The 21,662-nt window shown below is 38.2% G+C and overlaps 1 protein-coding gene across 5 annotated transcripts in view; it reads left to right on the forward strand.

Moving 5' to 3' along the window:
• ARMH4 (armadillo like helical domain containing 4) overlaps positions 1–21,662 on the forward strand; it is a 204,200-nt gene that overhangs the window by 73,658 nt on the left and 108,880 nt on the right. For all 5 annotated transcript variants that reach the window (XM_067028420.1, XM_059059659.2, XM_067028419.1 and 2 more), the window contains 2 exons: positions 997–1,251; positions 3,548–3,760. In XM_067028420.1, coding sequence (XP_066884521.1) covers positions 997–1,251; positions 3,548–3,760 — 468 coding nt within the window. The remainder of the gene's footprint in view (positions 1–996; positions 1,252–3,547; positions 3,761–21,662) is intronic.

Consider the following 21,662-nt stretch of genomic DNA (forward strand, 5'->3'; position numbering starts at 1 on the left):
GAAACAAGAAAAATCTCAAATAAACAGTCTAACCTTACACCTAAAGGAACTAGAGACAGAAGAACAAACAAAACCCAAAGTTAGCAGAAGGAAAGAAACCATAAAGATCAGAGCAGAAATAAATGAAAAAAAAAATAATGCCCATCATGCACTTAGCAGTGTGTGTATAGCACATAATAAGAACTCAGTAAACATTAGTTATTGTAACTAGTATTCCTTTAATTCAAAATGTCAACTTCCTGTTCCCTTTCAGGAATGCAAATGTGAAAATTAATATATACAAGTGCTTCTGAGAATTTTTTTAAAATTTATTTTTATTTATTTATTTATTTTTGGCTGCATTGGGTCTTTGTTGCTGTGCACGGGATTTCTCTAGTTGTGGCGAGCGGGGGCTACTCTTCATTGTGGTGTGTGGGCTTCTCATTGCGGTGGCTTCTCCCGTTGTGGAGCATGGGCTCTAGGTGCGCGGGCTTCAGTAGTTGTGGCATACGGACTCATTAGTTGTGGCTTGCAGGCTCTAGAGCACAGGCTCAGTAGCTGTGGCTCATGGGCTTAGTTGCTCCGCAGCATGTGGGATCTTCCCAGACCAGGACTCGAACCCAAGTCCCCTGCATTGGCAGGTGGATTCTTAACCGTTGTGCCACCAGGGAAGTCCCTGCTTCTGAGAATTTTTGAACTTAGTTTTGTATAATTTGTTTCTGAACAAATTGATTATGTTGATATTCAAAAAAGGGAGCTCAGCTGTTGATTTTACTGTTTTGTTTTAAATGTTATTCTATTGTTTTTTATATTAACATCTTTATCTCTGTCTTAGATTGATTCATGACTCCTGAAAACAGCAACACTGAAAACATTTATTTACTGGCAGTTTGTTTCTCTCCTTTCTCATTCCCTGAAATGGCTGTCTGCTTTTTTTAAAAAAATATTAATTATATAGTGACTTTTTCAGGTATAGGGATTTAGTGTATTTTAAAATGTTGTTTCCTTCCTTTTAAGACATCATCACTCAAGAAATGACAACAGCTGTTCAAGAAGCAGAAGCCACTTTATCTTCAGTGATGCAAGAGCAGCAGGTTTCTACCCTCAAGGTCACCAGAGGAGATGTCGAGACTGAGGGAGGGAAAGAGTTGCCCTCTGCCACAGCTGATGCTGCTGGTGTTACTCAGCTGTTGAGAAGATGGGAGCCTCTGGCCACTGTGGTTTCAACGACACCCGTCCCTCTGTCTTTCGAAGTTACTCCGGCTGTAGAAGGTCTGTAAGGGAGAGAATTGTGCTCGGCCTTTTGGGGGTGGATCTTTTCTGAGTTGATAAGGAATAGAATGAGTGAGGCAGATGGCCCTGTCACCAGGGTACACACACACACACACACACACACACACACACACACTCATACGCACATACGCACACACACACATACACTCACATACACACATACACACACACACACACACACACACACACACACACACACACACACACACACACACACACACACACACACACCCCTCACCTGGAAGTACATTTTTTCAGCAGGAAAAGTAGGTGAACTCTTTCTTGTTTGGCGAGGTGTGGCACAGCTAAAGGACAAGGGGTTAGTTCCCAAGTAAAATCTCCTGGTGGCTCATCTCTGAGGCCCACGAAGGCCAAGCCTCCTGAGAACTCTCTCCTAGTTTGACACGTCTGGCTGCTAGGTGCCAGGGGGTGAAACCAGCAAGGACCTGGGTTTGAATCCCAGCTTTGGCCCTCACTAGCATTGTGGCTTCAAGAAAGTTTCTTAATGTCTCCAAGCCTTGGTTTGTACCTCTTTAAATAATGCCTACCTGTCTTATGGGTTATTTTGAGGATTTTGAATAATGTATAAAAAGTACTTTCTATGTAGGAGGCCCTCAGATGCTCTGATATCTTATGGACAGTGAAGTTTTCGAATCTGGGTGATCATCAGAATTACCTGAGAATACAAAAATTATTATTATTATTTAGTTATTATTTTTGGACTTCATATCTCTGTCTCATCATTGGTCTAAGTAAATCCTACTTTTATTTATTAACTGAGTTACCTTTAACAATGTAATAAATACCTTCTAATCCTGCCTGCCTGCCTCCCCTGCAAAAAAAGCCCCTTAGGGGGGCTTCCCTGGTGGCGCAGTGGTTGAGAATCCGCCTGCCGATGCAGGGGACATGGGTTCGTGTCCCGGTCCGGGAAGATCCCACATGCCGCGGAGTGGCTAGGCCGGTGAACCATGGCCGCTGAGCCTGCGCGTCCGGAGCCTGTGCTCCGCAATGGGAGAGGCCACAACAGTGAGAGGCCCGCGTGGCGCCAGAAAAAAAACAAAACCCTTAGGATTTTGTCAGTAACCTACAGGTAACCCCATGACCCTTCCCATCTAAACCCCATCCTCCTCTGTTAACCATTAACCTGAATCTCGTGTTCATCATTTCCTTGACTTCCTTTTCTTTTAGTTTCATCGTGTCTGTATGTACTCCTGATATTATACACTTAAAACTTTTAGATTTTTTACTTTATCAAAACAGTATTGTGCTGTGGATAGCCTTTTTGGGACTGTTTTTTTTTTTTTTACTTAATATTCTAAGGCCTGTATTTACTTACCATGGTTCTTTTGCTTTGACTGCTTGCAATATTCCATTATGAAAATGTATCACAGTTTATTCACCCAATCTTCATCCAGTCTTTTCTAGTGATTCGCCTTTGGGTCATTTCCAGGTTTGGCTATTGTGAACACGGCTGCCATGAATATTCTTTTACATATTCTCCATTGCACGTGTGTAGGAGATTCTCTTGGGTATATACCTAGGAACTGAGTTGCTGGACAATAGAGCATATGAATATTTGACTTTAGGAGGCAATGCCTAACTGCTTTCCAAAGTGGTTGCTTCCATTTATACTGCAAACAGCAATGTATATGAGAATCTGTGGATTCATATCCTAGGAGCTTTCACAAATAGTTTCTCAGGCTTCATCACCAAGGAGGTTCTGATTCAGTAAGTTGGGATATGTAGAAAGCATGAAGACTGACATTTAAAAAATTACCTCAAGAGATTCTGATGATCTACCAAGCTTGCAAAATACTACTATTCTAGAGTTTCTAGATTTGGGAATATCTGGGGCTAAATTTGGCTGCTTTAAAATTGAGCATATTGCAGACACAGATCTAAGCTTTTACTCTTTGACTTGATTTTTAAAAGTCATCCTTGGGGTATATTTAAATAAATTTTTGTTAAATTTTCTACCTTTGGTAATAGGTTATATAAAATCCCACAAAATCCATAATATTGTTAATAGAATAAACGGGAGATTAACATTTGAAAACAAAGTTCTGATTTGAGATAATATATTTTCCTGGAAGATAAAGTATTTGCCTCGGGTGGCTGGATTGGTGCAATGTGGGAAGGAAGAGCTGGTCTAAGTGCCAAACTTACTGTATACAAGATACTGGCTTCATTCGTCATTTCTTGCTTAAGAAGTAAAAGCATATGTATATATTCCCCATACTGACCATCTTTGGGTCATGCCTCTTGTGTTTGGCAGACCTAATGGACACAGTCACAGGGCCGAATGAGGAGTTGTTTACACCAATTGTGGGTTCTCCAGTGACGCCCCCTGGGATAATAGAGGAAGCACCTCGCACTTCCCCAGCGCTTGCTGATCCTGAGGCATCTTCCGAGAGAAGAACTGCTGCTCCATCCATTAGCTATGTGAATACAGCTGCCTCCTATGGTCTGGACCAACTCGAATCTGAAGGTATCCATGCTTTGAAGGGGATCTTTTCTGGGACAGATTCAGTGAGTCACTGAGCAGCTGTTGTCTTTGAGAAAAGATCCAGGATAAGTATATTCTGTGTGTAGTGTAGATCAGGGGTCAGTAGACCATGGCCCAGCCAAATCCGGACTGCCGTCAGTTTTTGTATGGCAAGCTAAAATTGGTCTTTACACTTTCAAACGATTGAAAAAAATCAAAAGAATAGTGTTTCGTGACACGTAGAAGTTTTTCTAAAATCCAAATTTCAGTGTTCCTAATTAACAGGCACACTTGTTCATTTGTGTATTGTCTGTGGCTACTTTTGTGCCAGAGCAGCAGAGTTGAGTAGTTGTGACAGAGACTAACTGCCCACAGAGCCTAAAATATTTATGAGATGGCCCTTTACCGAAAAAGCTTGCTGACCCCTGCTCTACATCAGTAGTTCTCAATTACAGTTGAACATTAGAATCACCTTGGGGGCTTTTAAAGGATCCTAATGACTGAGTCCTTCTCCCAGCGATTCTGATTCATTTGGGATGGAATCTGGCATCAACATTTTTCAAGAGTTGCTTGAGATGATTTCAGTGTGCAGGCTGAATTGAGAAAACTGGTTTAATGGAAAACTTGAGTTTCCCCACCAGATTTTCTTGGGTGGAAGTTTTAATGTGGATTGTATTTTCGTAACACTGCTCTGGTTGTTAATGCTGGGTCATTCTCCCTTAATTACTTCTCTGGGTTAGATGTTCCACTTCTTAGAGATAGACAGTCTCCTCACTTGTTAAGGCTGAGAAATTCTTGCCAAATTTACTTTCCAAGACATTGGCTTTGAGCATGAAAAAAAGATGCTTGGAGCACAGCTGCACATCCACAAATGAGAAGTCGGGAAATATAATGAAAGGTCGTTTAATTAATCAGCATTTTGGCAGGTGAACAGCTCCTGGCTGGATTGCAAAATGCCCAGAGATATGTAGTGCTGTTTCTTAAACTAATCTGGAAGACAGGTAAGCTTTTGAGCACTAAAGTAGCCATGTGTTTGATGCAGTAAAGACATAGGATGTGCTGTTATTTTATATTTTGTCTACTCTGTAACAGAGAAGGTGGTTCAGCCAGGTGTGCAGCAGGCAGTATTGCAGACTTTCAGGGTAATACTGGTAGTTTTCTGGCGGAGAAATGTGACATTTGAGGAGGAATGTGAATTCCATGGAGTGCTGGTTTAAGAAATGGATCAAAGCGAGCTCAGAGGCCAACAGCTCTTGCTCTCCACATTAAGATAAAAACTTGGAATGTAGTCTCATATTAGCTGTCTGCTCTCCTTGATGCCATCTGGAAAGACCAGGTTTCCCCAAATTAACCTGAGTTAGAGATGACAGCTTTACCCGGCAGGGCTCATTTAATCAGAGGAAAAAAAATGTGTTTGTGAATAATCCATACTTGTGAAACTGCAATACTTTTCTAAATTTAGTAGATGATGGCAGTTATATTGAGATGTGTGAGAATTTTCTTAACTTGCCTAAGATGTCCTAGAGTTTTAGTGCTTTTCTTCTACACAGCTCAATTCCAGGTTCCTTTTGAGAATATATTTTGTCAGTTTTGATCTAAGTTATGATCCTTGTCAAGGTTTATGAAAAGACATTTTTGGTTTAAAAATATTCTTTCTGCTATGTTGTTGGGCTGAAGACAAGATTTTGAATGAGCACACCTTTTCTCCTAAATACCAGGGAGTACAATTTATATTTAATTAGTATATGTTAATAATGTCACAATTAGTTTTATGCTGGTCTATCTAGTCCTCTTAAAGCAGGAGTGACTACACTTATTTAAATCGATAAATTGATAGATTCCTGGATGTATTGGAGGCCTCCATTTTCAGTGCATGTTTTTCCACTTTGTCCAGGTATATAAGTGCAGCCCGAGGCTTTGACTGGATAAAACATTTTAATTCTTCCATAGCATTGGACCCAGGGGAAGATAGTTTATTCTTACTTAGAATGAGGTTGTGTGATGTCAAGTTATCTACCTTTCGAGTTTGAATCTCTGTGTCTGATGTGTTGATAAACGTCAGTTCTCCACTTCAGGTGTGCATTTATTTAATTATATTATTAAGCTCCCTATATGTTATTTGAATATCTTCCTTCCCACTCAGGGGCAGGAGCATCTCTCCAGAGAATGGGGTATTTGTCTCAGTGAGATATGGACAAGAGACCTGCCCCTTTTAGACACCACACACCCAAGGGGCAAGAACCTTTGTGGAAATTTCTGAATGTTTATTCTTTAAGGGATAGTCAATGTCCCAGATGAGCCTAAAATATGTATCTGCGTGGTACCCTGTCTTGTCTTCTCTTTCACGTCTCTGCAACATAATGACTAAGGGAGTGTATTAGTTTTCTGTGGCTGCCATAACAAAGTCTCACAAACTGGGTGATTTAAAACAGCAGACATTTGTTCTCTTGCAATTTTAGAGCCTAGAAGTCTGAAATCAAGTTGTAGGCAGGGCTGCGCTCCCTGCAAAGCCTCTGGGTGAGGATCGTCCCTTGCCTATTCCAGCTTCTCGTGCCTCAGGTGTTCCTTGGCTTGTGGCAGCATCACTGCAGCCTCTGCCTCCCTCTTCACCTCTTCCCTCTTTGTGTCTCTGTGCCCAAATTTCCCTTGTCTTATGAGGACATCAGCCATTGGATTAAGACTCACCCGGATAATTACATCTGAGCTTGATTACATCTGCTGGAACTCTATTTCCAAATAAGGTCAGATTCACAAGTTCTGTGGTTTAGGACTTAAACGTGTTTTCTGGGGGAGCACAATTCAACTCGTAATAGGAGGTCTGCTTCTGAGGAGTTTTCCAGCTGGCTCTGAAGGCAGACTTGCTCTGCGTCTGGAACGCCCACTTGAGAGATGTGCATTGGTAGAGTGGGAGAAGTTTGGTGTGGTTTACATTTCTCAGGCATTGAAGAAAAACTGCTTCCTTATATAAGTGCGTACTGCCTTGTGCCTATTTCAGTAAGCCTTTTACCTTGTCAGCAAAAATGCAGTTTGATTTTTGAAGGGATAATGGTTTATCTGTCACCTTGCCTGATACACTTTACTTGTCTGTATATTTTTTTTTTAGGGAATAAATGCTTTGAGGATGATAAAAAATGCATTATACTTATCTCAGGCATAACTCTACTAGGGCTGTATTCAGCATCTTTGAAATATAAACATGACAAAGTGTTCTAACTTTTAATTCAAAAATTGGATAATGGCAAAGTACATGTATATATGTGTATATATATACAAGTACATATATATGTACATAAACTAATTTTTTTTAAAATTATTTTTATTTTTATTTTTATTTTTTTTAACATCTTTATTTGAGTATAACTGTTTTACAATAGTGTGTTAGTTTCTCCTTTACAACAAAGTGAATCAGTTATACATATACATATGTTCCCATAACTCTTCCCTCTTTTGTCAACCTCCCTCCCACCCTCCCTATCCCACCCCTCTAGGTGGTCACAAAGCACAGAGGTGAACTCCCTGTGCTATGCGGAAGCTTCCCACTAGCTATCTAATTTACATTTGGTAGTGTGTATATGTCCCTGCCACTCTCTCACATCGTCACAGCTTACCCTTCCCCCTCCCCATATCCTCAAGTCCATGCTCTAGTAGGTCTGAGTTTTATTCCCATCCTACCACTAATCTCTTCATGACATTTTTTAGATTCCATATATATGTGTTAGCATACGGTATTTGTTTTTATCCTTCTGACTTACTTCACTCTGTATGACAGACTCCAGGTCTATCTACCTCATTACAAATAACTCAGTTTCATTTCTTTTTATGGCTGAGTAATATTCCATTGTATATATGTGCCACATCTTCCTTATCCATTCATCTGTTGATGGACACTTATGTTGCTTCTATGTCCTGGCTATCGTAAATAGAGCTGCAATAAACATTTTGGTACATGACTTTTTTTGAATTATGGTTTTCTCAGGGTATATGCCCAGTAGTGGGATTGCTGGGTCATATGGTAGTTCTATTTGTAGTTTTTTAAGGAACCTCCATACTGTTCTCCATAGTGGCTGTATCATTTTACATTCCCACCAACAGTGCAAGAGTGTTCCCTTTTCTCCACACCCTCTCCAGCATTTATAATTTTTATTTTTTTTAAATTAATTTTTATTAGAGTATAGTTGATTAACAGTGTTGCATAATCTTATTTTTGTACATGATCTTTGTTTAGGTTGATGTCCTTTTTGGTTGAATGTTAATATCTTCCTCTGCTCCAAAATGGCAACTTAAAATTTCTGATTGCTTATGAAAACTTACTTGGAGTTTTTTCATTTGGGTTAACTGTCTTTAAAATATTTTAATACTAATATCAAATGGACTAAGGCCTTCAATGTTTCTTACTGAATGTAATTCTGCTTTCTGAATTTTAGAAGTCCAAATGAAGATATCTATTTACTCGAAACAAATCAGACTTATTTCGGCCTTTCCTGTATTTCCACAGAAGATGGAAATTCATCTGTACTGTTAAATTGTAGCAATAATTCTGTAGGGTGGAAGGTTATGGCTTTAACAGTTCAATACTCAGAAAAAAAATCTACTGTGGGTCTCTTTGTACCAGGTACTAGGTTTCTAAGAATGTGTGAGAGGTAAGAGAACAAAAACGGAGGTGTCTCAGATCTTGTGATTAAGGTGTTGGTAACCCTTCTTCACATCCCCAGCACTTTCTCCCTAAAGTTTGGAAGTCACTAGCCGGGCCTTCCAGCTGTGAGAGGTGGGAAACCCCTTGGTGCTCCCCATGGTGCTGACTGGACAGACTTGGGAACAGGGTGAATTTGCTTGGACCCTCTCAAGATGAGCCTGGGTTAATGTATAGCTTTTCTGCAAGAGAAGAAGAAACACCGGTGTCTTTGGTCTGGAGAATGTGAATTCTCGATCTGACTCGTCCTATTTAATGTGTTTCTATAGGCATAATAGACTGAGTGGTGGGGCTGTAAAATCCCGTGCTGTTATTGCAGACAACTCCCATTTCCTCATCTGTTTCAAAGTGCCTATTTATTACAGGGTTTATTACAGGGTTATTGACATGCCGGGGAATTATCTTTTTTTTTTTTTTTTTAACAATATGACACGTTATATATAAACATATAGCATATTACCTTTTTTAACATATAAAGAGGTTTTTAATTCTTAGTATCCAACAGGAAAGTCATGTTTAATTTTTTTAATACCTTGTATTTAAAAAAATAAGACCAAATGTATCATTTGACTTCCATTTTCTCTTTTCTGACCATTTTTCCTTGTTTCTCGAAGACCATTTTGGATGTCCTTATATTGAGGTTTTGAAAGATTGTATTTTTGACATCTTTTCCCAGCGAGGCAGCACACGTGGGGCAGAAAGCTGTCATTTTTCTGTCATTTGTTGTTTAACCTATTTCAGTGACATCAATTTTCCTCCCTTCGTGAGTGTGTGTGTGCACATCTGTGTGTGCGTGTTTAATTTCATGGATGTTTTTTCCACAGTCCTCTGAGAGCATGTCCTATATACATTTTCAGCATCTCTTAATTTCCTCTGCTGAAAGACAGGGATATTATCTCTCCTTTCTTATCTGGAATTCTCAGATCTGTCTCTGTTCTAGGATTCTCTCTACAATAACAGGAATTGCAATAGCATAGGGATTTCAGGAGAAAGCCGTGTTTGAAAAGTATGCCTTTGTTCAGATGACTGAGTGATATTTTTTGGCTGTGTGATCTCCTAATTGGTACTGAAAAAAAGGTGCTTAGTTTCTGTCTTTTATTGGTCAATCAGAAATGAATTGGGAAATGCATTCTTTAAGTGGCTTTGTGGAGAAGCCTCAGAGATATTTTTCTTTAATAGTCCCATTGAGGATTCTTAAGAGCTCATGTAATTTTTATGAGAGAAGTGTTTGCTCTTCAACTGCACTTTAATTCACAAAATCAATTTTTTTTGGTCTTCCCAATATGCACTCCTTTTCAGAGAATACTTTCTTATTATTTTCTCAATTCTCATGTAATGTTTCAACTCAGAAGGCAGCTAGAATGGATGAATGAGAAAGTGTAGTCAAAGATCTCATCTCAAGTCCATGTTTATGAAGCCAAGTTTATGTGACTTACCTTTGGGAGCTGCTATGTGGACATAATATTAAAGATCCAGTAGAGTGTTATAAATTTGAACTGTCTGCTGTTACTTATGTACTGTAGTATGAAGTTAAGGATGTTCACTCTAATTTTTACTCTGAGTATGTTAAGAATGGATACAAGTTTTGGCTTTTGTTCTTGAAAATGCTTTGGATTTAATTTTGCCTCCATAAAAAAGGCAATGATTTCAGTCATTGATTACCCCTTATGGTAAGTTACTTTGTTGGCTTGTCCTGAAATCCTCATACTATCTCTGGCATTTATGATAGGTCTCTGTTCTTAAGTACCTGTATGTTCTATAGGCTAGTACAGTAAATTATTCAGCTCTCGGAGTGGTCATCACATGTCTTTTGCTAATGCTCACGTGGCCAGTGGTATTTAAAAAATATCTAGAATCAATATTATGATGTATTACCGTAAAGCTTTGCTACAAATTCTGCTGTTGAAGAAAGATAACTGACATTCACTCTTGCTTTCTTATCATAGGGAATTTATTTATTGGTGTAGTCACAATTAAGTAAGCATTGTTATAGAGTCGATTCTTCCCATTTTTTTTTCTGCATCTTTGTTGCCCAGCACCAGAAAGTTACACCGCTTAGTAAAGCTCACTCTAAGACACTTAGGAAATTTTATATAACGGCTCATGATGACAAAAGCATTTAGCTTTGTACATATTCAGTGGTTTTGTTTATTCATTCATTTATGTGTATACTTAGCAAGTATTTGGTCATTCAGATAATAAAAAGAAGTGAGAGTAGATCTTGTGTAAATTTTAGTAGAAGTTATGATAAATACATAAACAACAGACACACAAGGTAGAAGGTGGGAAAGTATCACAAAACAATTACAGAAAAAGGACTGTGAGAGATAGGAGAGAGAACTTAGCCCCAGCTTAGAGAAATACAAAATTGATATTTAGGCTGGGGAATCTTTTTTTAAAGATAAATTTATTTATTTTATTTATTTATTTTTGGCTGCATTGGGTCTTCATTGCTGCGCGTGGGCTTTCTCTAGTTGCAGCGAGCAGGGGCTACTCTTCACTGCGGTGCCCGGGCTTCTCATTGCGGTGGCTTCTCTTGTTGCGAAGCACGGGCTCTATGTGCGTGGGCTCAGTAGTTGTGGTGCACGGGCTCTAGAGCGCAGGCTCGGTAGTTGTGGTGCACAGGTCTAGTTGCTCTGCGACATGCGGGATCTTCCCGGACCAGGGCTCGAACCCGTGTGCCCTACATTGGCAGGCGATTCCTAACCACTGCCCCACCAGGGGAGCCCCTTCTTGGGAGTTGTATGTGTGTGTGTGTTGTTCTTTTGATATTTATAAAAAAATAAGTCATAGGATATCGAAAAGTATGGGAGACCTTTTAAAGGTTGGTGAATCATCCTTTAGATATCACACATACCACACTACCATTCAATTACTTTATAGGCATGTGATCAAGCATGTTTCTATAATTTTAGCTTTTTGGTTAGATGAATTCTTTCTTTTTTATTCTTCCAGTTTTATTGGGATATAACTGACATACAGAACTGTGGAAATTTAAGGTATACAGGATGATGATTTGACTTACATATACCATGAAATGATTACCACAGTAAGTTTAGTGAGCATCCATCATCTTACGTAGATACAAAATAAAAGAAAAAAATTTTTTTCCTTGTGACGAGAACTCTTGGGATTTACTCTCTTAACAACTTCCATGTATAACATATGGCAGTGCTAATTTTATTAATTATATTGTACGTTACATCCTTACTACTTACTTATCTTATAACTGGAAGTTTGCATCTTTTCATCCAGTTTTCTATCCTCTTACCCTCCGCCTCTGGTAACCACAAATCTGATCTGTTTTTCTGAGTTTCTTTGTTCGTTTCTTTTTGAAGTATACTTGACCGGCTAGGTTAGTTCCTGGTGCACAACATAGGGATTTGATATTTCTATACATTTCAGAATTATCATCATGATAAGCCTAGTTACCATACATCACCATGCAAAGGTACTACATTATTATTATTATTTTTAATAAATTTATTTATTTATTTTTGGCGGCGTTGGGTCTTCATTGCTGTGTACACGCTTTCTCTAGTTGTGGCGAGCGGGGGCTACTCTTCGTTATGGTGCACGGGCTTCTCATTGCGGTGGCTTCTCTTGTTGGGGAGCATGGGCTCTAGATGCGTGGGCTTCAGTAGTTGTGGCACGTGGGCTCAGTAGTTGTGGCTTGTGGCCTCTAGAGCACAGGCTCAGTAGTTGTGGTGCATGGGCTTAGTTGCTCTGCGACATGTGGGATCTTTCCACACCAGGGCTTGAACCCATGTCTCCTTCACTGGCAGGCGGATTCTTAACCACTGTGCTGCCAGGGAAGTCCCACTACATTATTACTGAGGTAAATTATTTCTTAGGAATAGTTTTTAGATGCAGCAACCAGGTGCTCAGCCTCAGACCAAACAAATATATGATTTATAGGAAACTGTACCAGGTCTCTCTTGAGGGGATTGTTCAGAATCCTAGGCAAAATGATTGGTTCCGAGTGTTTCATCTGGGCTCATACTCCAGGACTGACAATCCCTGTGGTCCAAGCAGGGCTTTCCATGTGTGGTGGTTTTTGCAGTTGTCAAAGCAAGCATGCAGCTTGCAACTGCACAATAGGATGTGGAGATTTCAAAGACATTTTAGATGTTTGCAGAAAATCAAGGCATTAAAAAAAATAAATTTAATCATTTTATTTATTTATTTTTGGCTGTGTTGGGTCTTTGTTGCTGTGCGCAGGCTTTCTCTAGTTGTGGCGAGCGGGGACTACTCTCCCTTGCATGGGCTTCTCATTGCCGTGGCTTCTCTTGTTGCAGAGCACGGGCTCTAGGCATGCAGGCTTCAGTAGTTGTGGCACGCGGGCTCAGTAGTTGTGGTGCATGGGCTTGGTTGCTCCGTGGCATGTGGGATCTTCCGGGACCAGGGCTCGAACCCGTGTCTCCTGCATTGGCGGGTGGATTCTTAACCACTGCGCCACCAAGGAAGCCCCTCAAGGCATTTTTAAAAGCATGATTTTTCAAACATGATTTTTTCAATATGAGGCTAGACATAGCTATCCTTTTACTGGTATAATCATTGAGAATTTTATTGCATCGGAGTACAAATAATTAAAAACCTTAACAATGTATAAAATAATGTAAGAATATTACCACCTGCACTTTATCAGGCTGTGTTCATAACCATGAAATTGTTTTGGCATCAGACTACCTTTTATTATTAAAATGCATACATATCCCCAAAGGAAAAGATTAGAAGAAAAATATAATGCATCAATTTGAATGGCCTTACAAGATTTTAAAAATGTTCACATTTGGAAATATTAAATTTGTCTTGAAAGATTTACATTGATTCTCCCTACATTTACCTGTGTTTTTTCTTCTTTAGCCATCCTACCTCCTTCTTCTTATTATTTTTTTAAAAAAATAAATTTATTTATTTATTTATTTTGGCTGTGTTGGGTCTTCAGTGCTGCGCGCGGGCTTTCTCTAGTTGTGGTGAGCAGGGGCTACTCTTTGCTGCAGTGAGCGGGCTTCTCAACACGGTGGCTTCTCTTGTTGCAGAGCATGGGCTCTAGGTGCGCGGGCTTCAGTAGTTGCAGCACTTGGGCTCAGTAGTTGTGGCTCGAGGGTTGTAGAGCACAGGCTCAGTAGTTGTGGTGCACGGGCTTAATTGCTCCGTGGCATTTGGGGTCTTCGCGGACCAGGGATCAAACCCGTGTCCCCTGCATTGGCAGGTGAATTCTTAACCACTGCACCACTAGGGAAGTCCCCTTCTAATTGTTTGATATCTCCAGACAAAATATTCTGTGGAAACTTCTTCTATAAAAACAGTATAAAGAGAGACTTCCCTGTCAGTCCAGTGTTAAGACTCCAGGCTTCCACAGCAGGGGACATGGGTTGGGGAACTAAGATCCTTCATGTTGCGCAGTGGGGGCCTGACATAGCTCCTTCTGGGTTTTCTCAAGGTATCTGCCTCACGTGCTCTCTGAGGAACCCGACTTCCTGTTAAAACTCCAGCTCAAGCATAGATGAAAACCCTCTCATTTGTTTCAACTAAAATTAGTAGAAATTTAAAAAATACTTGGCTCCAACCTAAGGGAACACAAAGCAAATAAACCAAGAAAATAAAAGAAACAAAATGAATTAGGCTTATGAGGTACACATTTCTCTCTGATGGTACCTTAGCTAAGGAGCTTCCAGGGCTCCCAGGCCTCGACTCATTCCATGGTCTGAGAAGGTTTTTAATATTCGGTACCCAAAGCTCTGGAACAGTTTTTCAGGCACCTTGCTAGGCTTTCTGGCTTCACAACTCTTGGCTTGTTTCCTTTTCTGAGGATAACTTATTTTCTCCTTCCCATCCCTGCCCCTATGTGGAAGAGCCAAGAGAAAGCTGTATATTTCCTCTAGGGCCCACCACCAAGTAGGGAATCCCCAACTCCACTTACATATTGTCTGTCCTGCTTTCCAGGTTGAAGGACACACCTCCAATTCCTAGGCAACTGACAGCCAGATAAACCATCATGATCGACACCATGTACATCCCACTCTTTAGAGGAAATCCCATCTCTGTTAAAAACCTGTCATGATTCATGTCTGGGCAATATCGCATTGTTCTCACTATACAAGAAATATACCTGTATAGAGTCATTCTGTCATATTCTATAGCAAATAATACTCAGTGCTATGCTACTCCATAAACAGAGGGCTATGAAGTTAAAGTTAAAAGAGGACAGGAAGGAGAGACAGAAACCATTCAGCTCAAAGTCATCTTTCTTTCCTTTTCTTTGTTTCTTTGTTTCTTTGTGTCTTTCTCTCTCTCTCTCTCTCTCTTTCTTTCTTTCCTTCCTTCCTTTCTGTTTTATATTGGAGTATAGTTGATTTACAATGTTGTGTTACTTTTAAGGTGTACAGCAAAGTGATTCAGGTATACATATACATATATCTATTCTTTTTCAGACTCTTTTCCCATATAGGTTATTGCAGAGTACTGAGTAGAGCTCTCTGTGCTATACAGTAGGTCCTTGTTGTTATCTGTTTTATATATAGAGTGTATATATGTTAACCCCAAACTCCTAATTTATCCCTCCCCCCCAGCTTTTCCCTTTGGTAACCATAAGTTTGTTTTCTAAGTCTATGAGTTTGTTTCTGTTTTGTAAATAAGTTCATTTGTATCATTTTTTGTATCATTTTTTAAGATTCCACATATAAGTGATATCATATGATATTAGTCTTTCTCTGTCTGATTTACTTCACTTAGTATGATAATCTCTAGGTCCATCCATGTTGCTGCAAATGGCATTATTTCATTCTTTTTTATGGCTGAGTAATATTCCATTGTGTGTGTGTGTGTGTGTGTGTGTGTGTGTGTGTTGTGTGTGTGTATCACATCTTCTTTATCCATTCATCTGTCTATGGACATTTAGGTTGCTTTCATGTCTTGGCTCTTGTAAATAGTGCTGCAGTGAACACTGAGGTGCATGTATCTTTCCGAATTATGGTTTTCTCTGGATATATGCCCAGGAGTGGGGTAGCTGGATCATATAGTAGCTCTATTTTTAGTTTTTTAAGGAACCTCCATACTGTTCTTCATAGTGACTGCTCCAATTTACATTCCCACCAACAGTGTAGGAGGGTTCCCTTTTCTCACACCCTCTTCGGCATTTATTATTGTAGACTTTTGGTGATGGCCATTCTGACCGGTGTGAGGTGATACCTCATTGTAGTTTTGATTTGCATTTCTCTAATAAGTAGTGACGTTGAGCATCTTTTCATGTGCTTTTTGGTCTTCTGTGTATCTCTTCTTTATGAAGCTTCTCAGACCACCCAGCGTGCATTGTACAGTAAAAAAATCGCTCTGGTTGTGGTCTCAAATGGACATGCCTGAGTTTAAGTGTTAGCTTCATTATGAATAAGCCCTGTGATATTGACCAAACTATTTAATTTCTTTAGACTTCAGTTTTTCCATCTGTGTAAAGCAGAGATATTGGTGTTCCTGTCTCCTATTATGAGGTTAAATGAGAGCTTGTGTATAGTAAATAATGCGTGACATAGAGTAAATACATAATAAATATGAACTTTTAATATCATTTTTCAATTAAAATTATGTATTGTGATCAAGTACTGTTATGTATTAATTGTTAGAGTGAAATATTCACATCCTCTGTATCAACCAATGGTTCAGGGGCCAGGCAGATAGTGTGAGCAAAGAAGAAGGCGCCTAAGACAGTAGGGAGTGGTGTGTTTCAGTAGAGAGCACACACTCCCTCTGATCCAGACAGATTCTGTTCATATGGTTGCCAGGAGGAGAATGTGAGTTCAGTGATGCTAGATCTCAGATTTTTTCCGAGGTAAGCTGAAAATTCCCATTTTTATATGAAGTATTCTGATTTTTTAAAGTGTCAGAAATCAGTTCTAGCGTTTACCTATCCTATTTCATTTTTATTAGTATCACAACCAAAATGAATCTGTCTTCCCAGCCATTGATCATCAGTTTGTGCTCTTAACTGAATTCTCCAAACCTCTTTAAGGGCAGGGTCAGAGCTTTCTGCCCTTGTGTCCCTAGTGTCTGTAGGTACCAGGTGTTGGGCGAGTGATGATCAGCGATGTAGTGGATGGTTTTAGGACCATTATCTTCTTTAATCGATGTGTTTTGATTTGACTCGCCCTACTTGTTATTGTTTTAAATCCAGTGCTTATTTTGGGCCTGAAGTTGAGCACTTTTTATGTGAACAAAGCAGTGGCTCCCAACTACCTTCTGCTAGAAATCTATTTCTAGTAGGAATTTGCTTAGATTTCTTGCATCCCACTGTGGGGTTGAACATTATTTCATTTCCTTCTTATTGGAATCCATACTGATACCTGCACTTAGTCAGGTAAGGCAACTCAGTAAACTTAAATTATTCTTTAAACCCACTTTGAGAAGCCAGAGTGGGAGGAAGGAAGAAAAGGTAAGGGGGGAGGAGGGAGATCCTTCTCTAGAAACATTATTGGAGTTAATTTGTACAAAGATCATTTCCCCCCGTGGGCCACCCCTCTCCCCAGGGTGACAAAAGCATGTAGGTGGATTTTCCTTAGAAAGTTGATATTATACTTATTTGAAGTGAATACATAATATAAATTAATAAAAATTATATTGGAGTCCTATAAAGGCATTACTACTTATTTTGAGGAGGAAGATAATGAATTAAAGTTCTGTTCATTTTATTTCTGTTCAATCACCATATATTGAGGGCTTATTTTTTGCAAAACACAATGCTTGATCCTGGGGGGTAGGGCACAAAGAAGAATAAGATAGGATCTCTGGTTTCAAGAAGGTAAATATACACAGGTATGATAAAACAAACACATTTCCTCTAATTAATACATAAACCTCATTTTGAATTACTTGTCATGTTTTCAAGGGGATATCTACTTTCATAGGTATTTTTTGCAAAATCAATAATCAGCCTAACCAACCCATGATTTATCTTTTGAATGTATATGGATTCTTAAACACAAGTTTTGCATATGTTTGCTTAAAGCAAATATTCCTTTAAGACTACTAAGTTACCGCAGAGAAAGGCTTTATTCTGGATGGCTCAGAATTTATAGATACAATAATAATAAAGCTTTTATGTTTCTCTTTACAGCACCCTTGAGAAATAGGCAATATTGCTGTAGTCTCATTTTCCAAAGGGAAATACATAAGAGTCTGTCATCTGAATCCAAAGTGAGTTGTTTAATGAACAGGAGCTAGACTTGAGAACTTATAATTATTGCTCTAGGGCTCTCTATTAAGATAACTCAGTTTAATTTGGGCCAGGATTTATGGAAGATAATGGAGAACACCAATTATGTGAGGTCAAGACTGAAAAGGGATTATGTAATGACCAGTAAATGTGAGGTTAGTTATGTAGACTGATATTTTTAGCTTGCTAACAAGATATAGGAGATTACATTATCAAGAGCAGAATCCTCTAATTTAAAGAAAGTAATATTAAATTAAACGAAAATTTTAAACATCTATCTGAAATGTGGGTTGAATCCAAAATATCTTTCAAGGGGTGTTCAAAGTGTGCAGATTATCTTGTCTCAAGCTTTTAAATTTTCTCACGTATGTACCTTTTGAATATTGTTAAGGATAGAATGGAGGAAGTTTCTAATGATTATATTTACTATTATAGAGTTATTGGGAGTTTGAACTTTAGTAAATGTTTTCAAGAAATTTGTATAGATTAATATAGGAGGTTTTAAAAAAATCACTGTGAGGAGATTTTGAAAAGAGAGAATTAAAGAAACAAATGTTTAAAGCAGAATATTTAATAAACAATAACATTTGAGATTTTATCTAATTTAAAAATGCACCCCAGATTACAGATGCTCTTATGAGTGTTTGAAATTTGGAATTTGAAAATGGTGTTTGAAAAGCCAATAAGCACTCTCCCTCAACTTATTGGACAAATGTAGATGATATGGATGCTTTTGGAAGGCTCATTGTTTGGATTTCAGCTTCTGATGAAGACTCTGACAGACCCAAACATAGCGAAATGCCTAGATCTTGGGTGAAACACATGCTTTACTACATTAATGAAATTGCAAGCAGTCAGAAAAAATCTCCAAAGACTGTACTTTTTAGCTCAATCCATCCCAAAGTGAGCTGAAACCCAACAAGTGAGCTGTAAGGAGAAAGCAAATTGGAAAGGTAAAGGCACTCTAGGACAGTAGTAATATTAGGAGTTTACATTTGGACTTGTAGCAAGAAAAGGGACCCAGATTGAAATTTCCACATTAAGTCTGTATCTTTAAAAGGGGAATAAAGTAGGTCCAGGTTTGTATCACAACCTGACTCCCTGCAAAAGCAAATGTAAGTGCTCTCTGGAAAAGAGCATGCCCAATTGAGATGCATAGTTTACCCACAAATTAAAATCAGGCAAATATGGTCTCATAATAAAAGGTCAATAAACTAACCAGGAAACAAACAGCCGTGATTGAGAGTCAGCAGAAAAGTCAAACAGTTGATTGGCATACTCCTTATCCAGGACCGTAGATACTAAAATGATCAGAGTAGAGTATAAAATAACCATGGCATAAAAGGTTGAAGGAAAGAAAAGATGAAATCACAAAAATGAGCAAGTAATAAGAAACTAACAAAAGTGACCCAGCAGATTTTTTAAAAGAACCAAATAGGGCTTCCCTGGTGGTGCAGTGGTTAAGAATCTGCCTGCCAATGCAGGGCACATGGGTTTGAGCCTTGGTCCGGGAAGATCCCACATGCCGCGGAGCAACTAAGCCCATGCGCCGCAACTACTGAAGCCCACGCACCTAGAGCCCGTGCTCCGCAACGAGAGAAGCCACAGCAATGAGAAGCCCCTGTACCGCAATGAAGAGTAGCCCCCTCTCACCACAACTAGAGAAAGCCTGTGGGCAGCAACGAAGACCCAGTGCAGCCAAAAATGAAAAAAGAAAAAAAAAAAAAAGAAACCAAATAAAGCATTTAGAAATAAAAATAGAATTGTTGGGGAAAAACCTTTGATAATTAAATGGTTAAATATGCAATAAGAGAGAGTTAGTGAACAGGAAGATCAGTTTGAAGACATTATAGAAAGTGTAGCACCAAGAGACAGCAAGTGAGACAACAAGAAGGAAAATAGAAAAAATGGGAATGAATAAAGGAACAAATTCAAATATATCAATAATGACAGTAAATACAAGGGAACCAAATATGGTGTTAGCTGTGGGATTTTTATAGATGTCCTCTTTCAGGTTGAGAAAGTTTCTGCCTTTTTCTAGTTTGCTGAAACTTTTTCATTTTGTTTTGTTTTTTGGTCATTAATAGATACTGTATTTTGTCAAATGGTTTTTCCGAATCTGTGTTTTGGAATTGAGATGATATGGTTTTTCTGTTAATATGGTGAATTATACTAATTGATTTTTTTTATTGTTGGCATATAGTTGCTTTACACTATACTGATTGATTATTGAATGCTAAGACAACTTTGTAGTTTTGGGATAAGCCCAACTGTATCATCCTTTTTTGTGTTGGTTTCAGTTTGCTAAAATTTTCAAACAAAATAAAATTTAATACAAAATGCACTAATGGACATATAAAAATAGTGTACCAAACTATTAGAGAATACACATTATCTTAAAGCACACATGAAATATTTACAAAGACTGACCATATGCTAGTCCATAAAGCAATCTTGACAGATTTCAGAGAACTGGTACCATGCAGGCCAGTTCCCTGATGTCTGTTCAATTTAGTTAGACATTTAAAATAAAAGGATAAATTGTCCTGTACCTTTGAAAATTAAAAAAACACACTTTTAAATAACTTATGTATCAAAGAAAAATTATAGTATAAAATAAGAATAATTAAAACAGAATCATAGTGAAATATCAAAACTTGTAAGATATCAAAACTTGTAAGATGAAGGTTATATGAATATTTAAAAGGAAATATTTAGCCTTTAAATCTTCTATTAGAAAAGAAGAAAGTCTGAAAATTAATGACCCAAGCAGCCTTCACCTTAAGCTATAAAAACAGAAGAACCCCAAAGAAAATAGAAAGAGTGAAGGAGAAAAAACAAGATTTCATTATTCTATTTTTCCATTTCATTAATCCATGACAGTTTGACTAACTTTTAAAAAAATTTGTATGGAAGAACAAAAGCCCAAGGAATTGCCAGTGCACTGCTGAAGAAGAGGAATAAATTGGAGGAGGGGGACACTTGCCCTACCAGATATTAAGACTTATAAAGCTCTTATTATATCTTTATATATTCAGACAGTGTGGTCATGGACAGGGATAATTAAAATAACTAGTGGAACAGAATAGAGAGCATTGAAACAGACACACTCCTGTAGGGGTTCTTGATGTAGGATAGAGGTGGCACTACAGAGTTGTGGGGAAAGCATTTTTTTATTTTCCCAATAAAAGTTTTGGGACAATTGATTGTCCGTTTGGAAAAAAATTAAATCAGATTGAATGTACCCTGATACACAAAACCCAATTCCATATGGTTTAAAAACAGATGTAAAAGATGAAACAAAAATCTGAGAAAAATGATAGAATATCTTTCTGAACTAAGGATACAGAAGGATTTAAAAAATCATGATGCAAAAATTGCTTACCACAAAGGAAGATATTGATAAATTCAGCTATATTAAAACTGAAAACTTTTCTAAAAATGTACTAGAAGGGCAGTGAATGTACAACTTCTAAAATTAGGGAAGGTATTTGTAATACATATCACTGATGAAGCAGTGTGTCCAGAATAAAAAGAACTCCAAAAAATCAATAGACAACTTAAAAGAAAAAGGAGCAAACATGTGAATAGGCATTTCACAGAGATACACAAACTTATGATAAGATACACAACCCCATAAATAATTAGGGAAATGCAAATTACCTCTACAGTGACCCATCATTTTATACATACTAGATTGAAAAGAAAAAGTTTGACAATAACAAAGGTTGGTGAGGATGTGGAGCTAAGGAAATATATCTAGACATCATTTAGCGTGTTGAACACCTCTATTCCTTTTGACCAAGCAAGTCCACTTTTAGGAATATGCCTTAGAGAAACCAGTGAATAGATCCACTAGAGATCATATATGAATGTTCATAACAGTACTATGCATAACAGCAAAAAATTGGCAACAACTAAATAACCCAAAAGTTTATTCACATGAAGCTAAATAAATGAATTGTGACATTCTTGCAAAATGGAATACCATAAATTGGTGAGATTAA

This window comes from Kogia breviceps, chromosome 3, assembly GCF_026419965.1.
Source record: "Kogia breviceps isolate mKogBre1 chromosome 3, mKogBre1 haplotype 1, whole genome shotgun sequence".
In the NCBI taxonomy this organism is placed as follows: Eukaryota; Metazoa; Chordata; class Mammalia; order Artiodactyla; family Physeteridae; genus Kogia; species Kogia breviceps.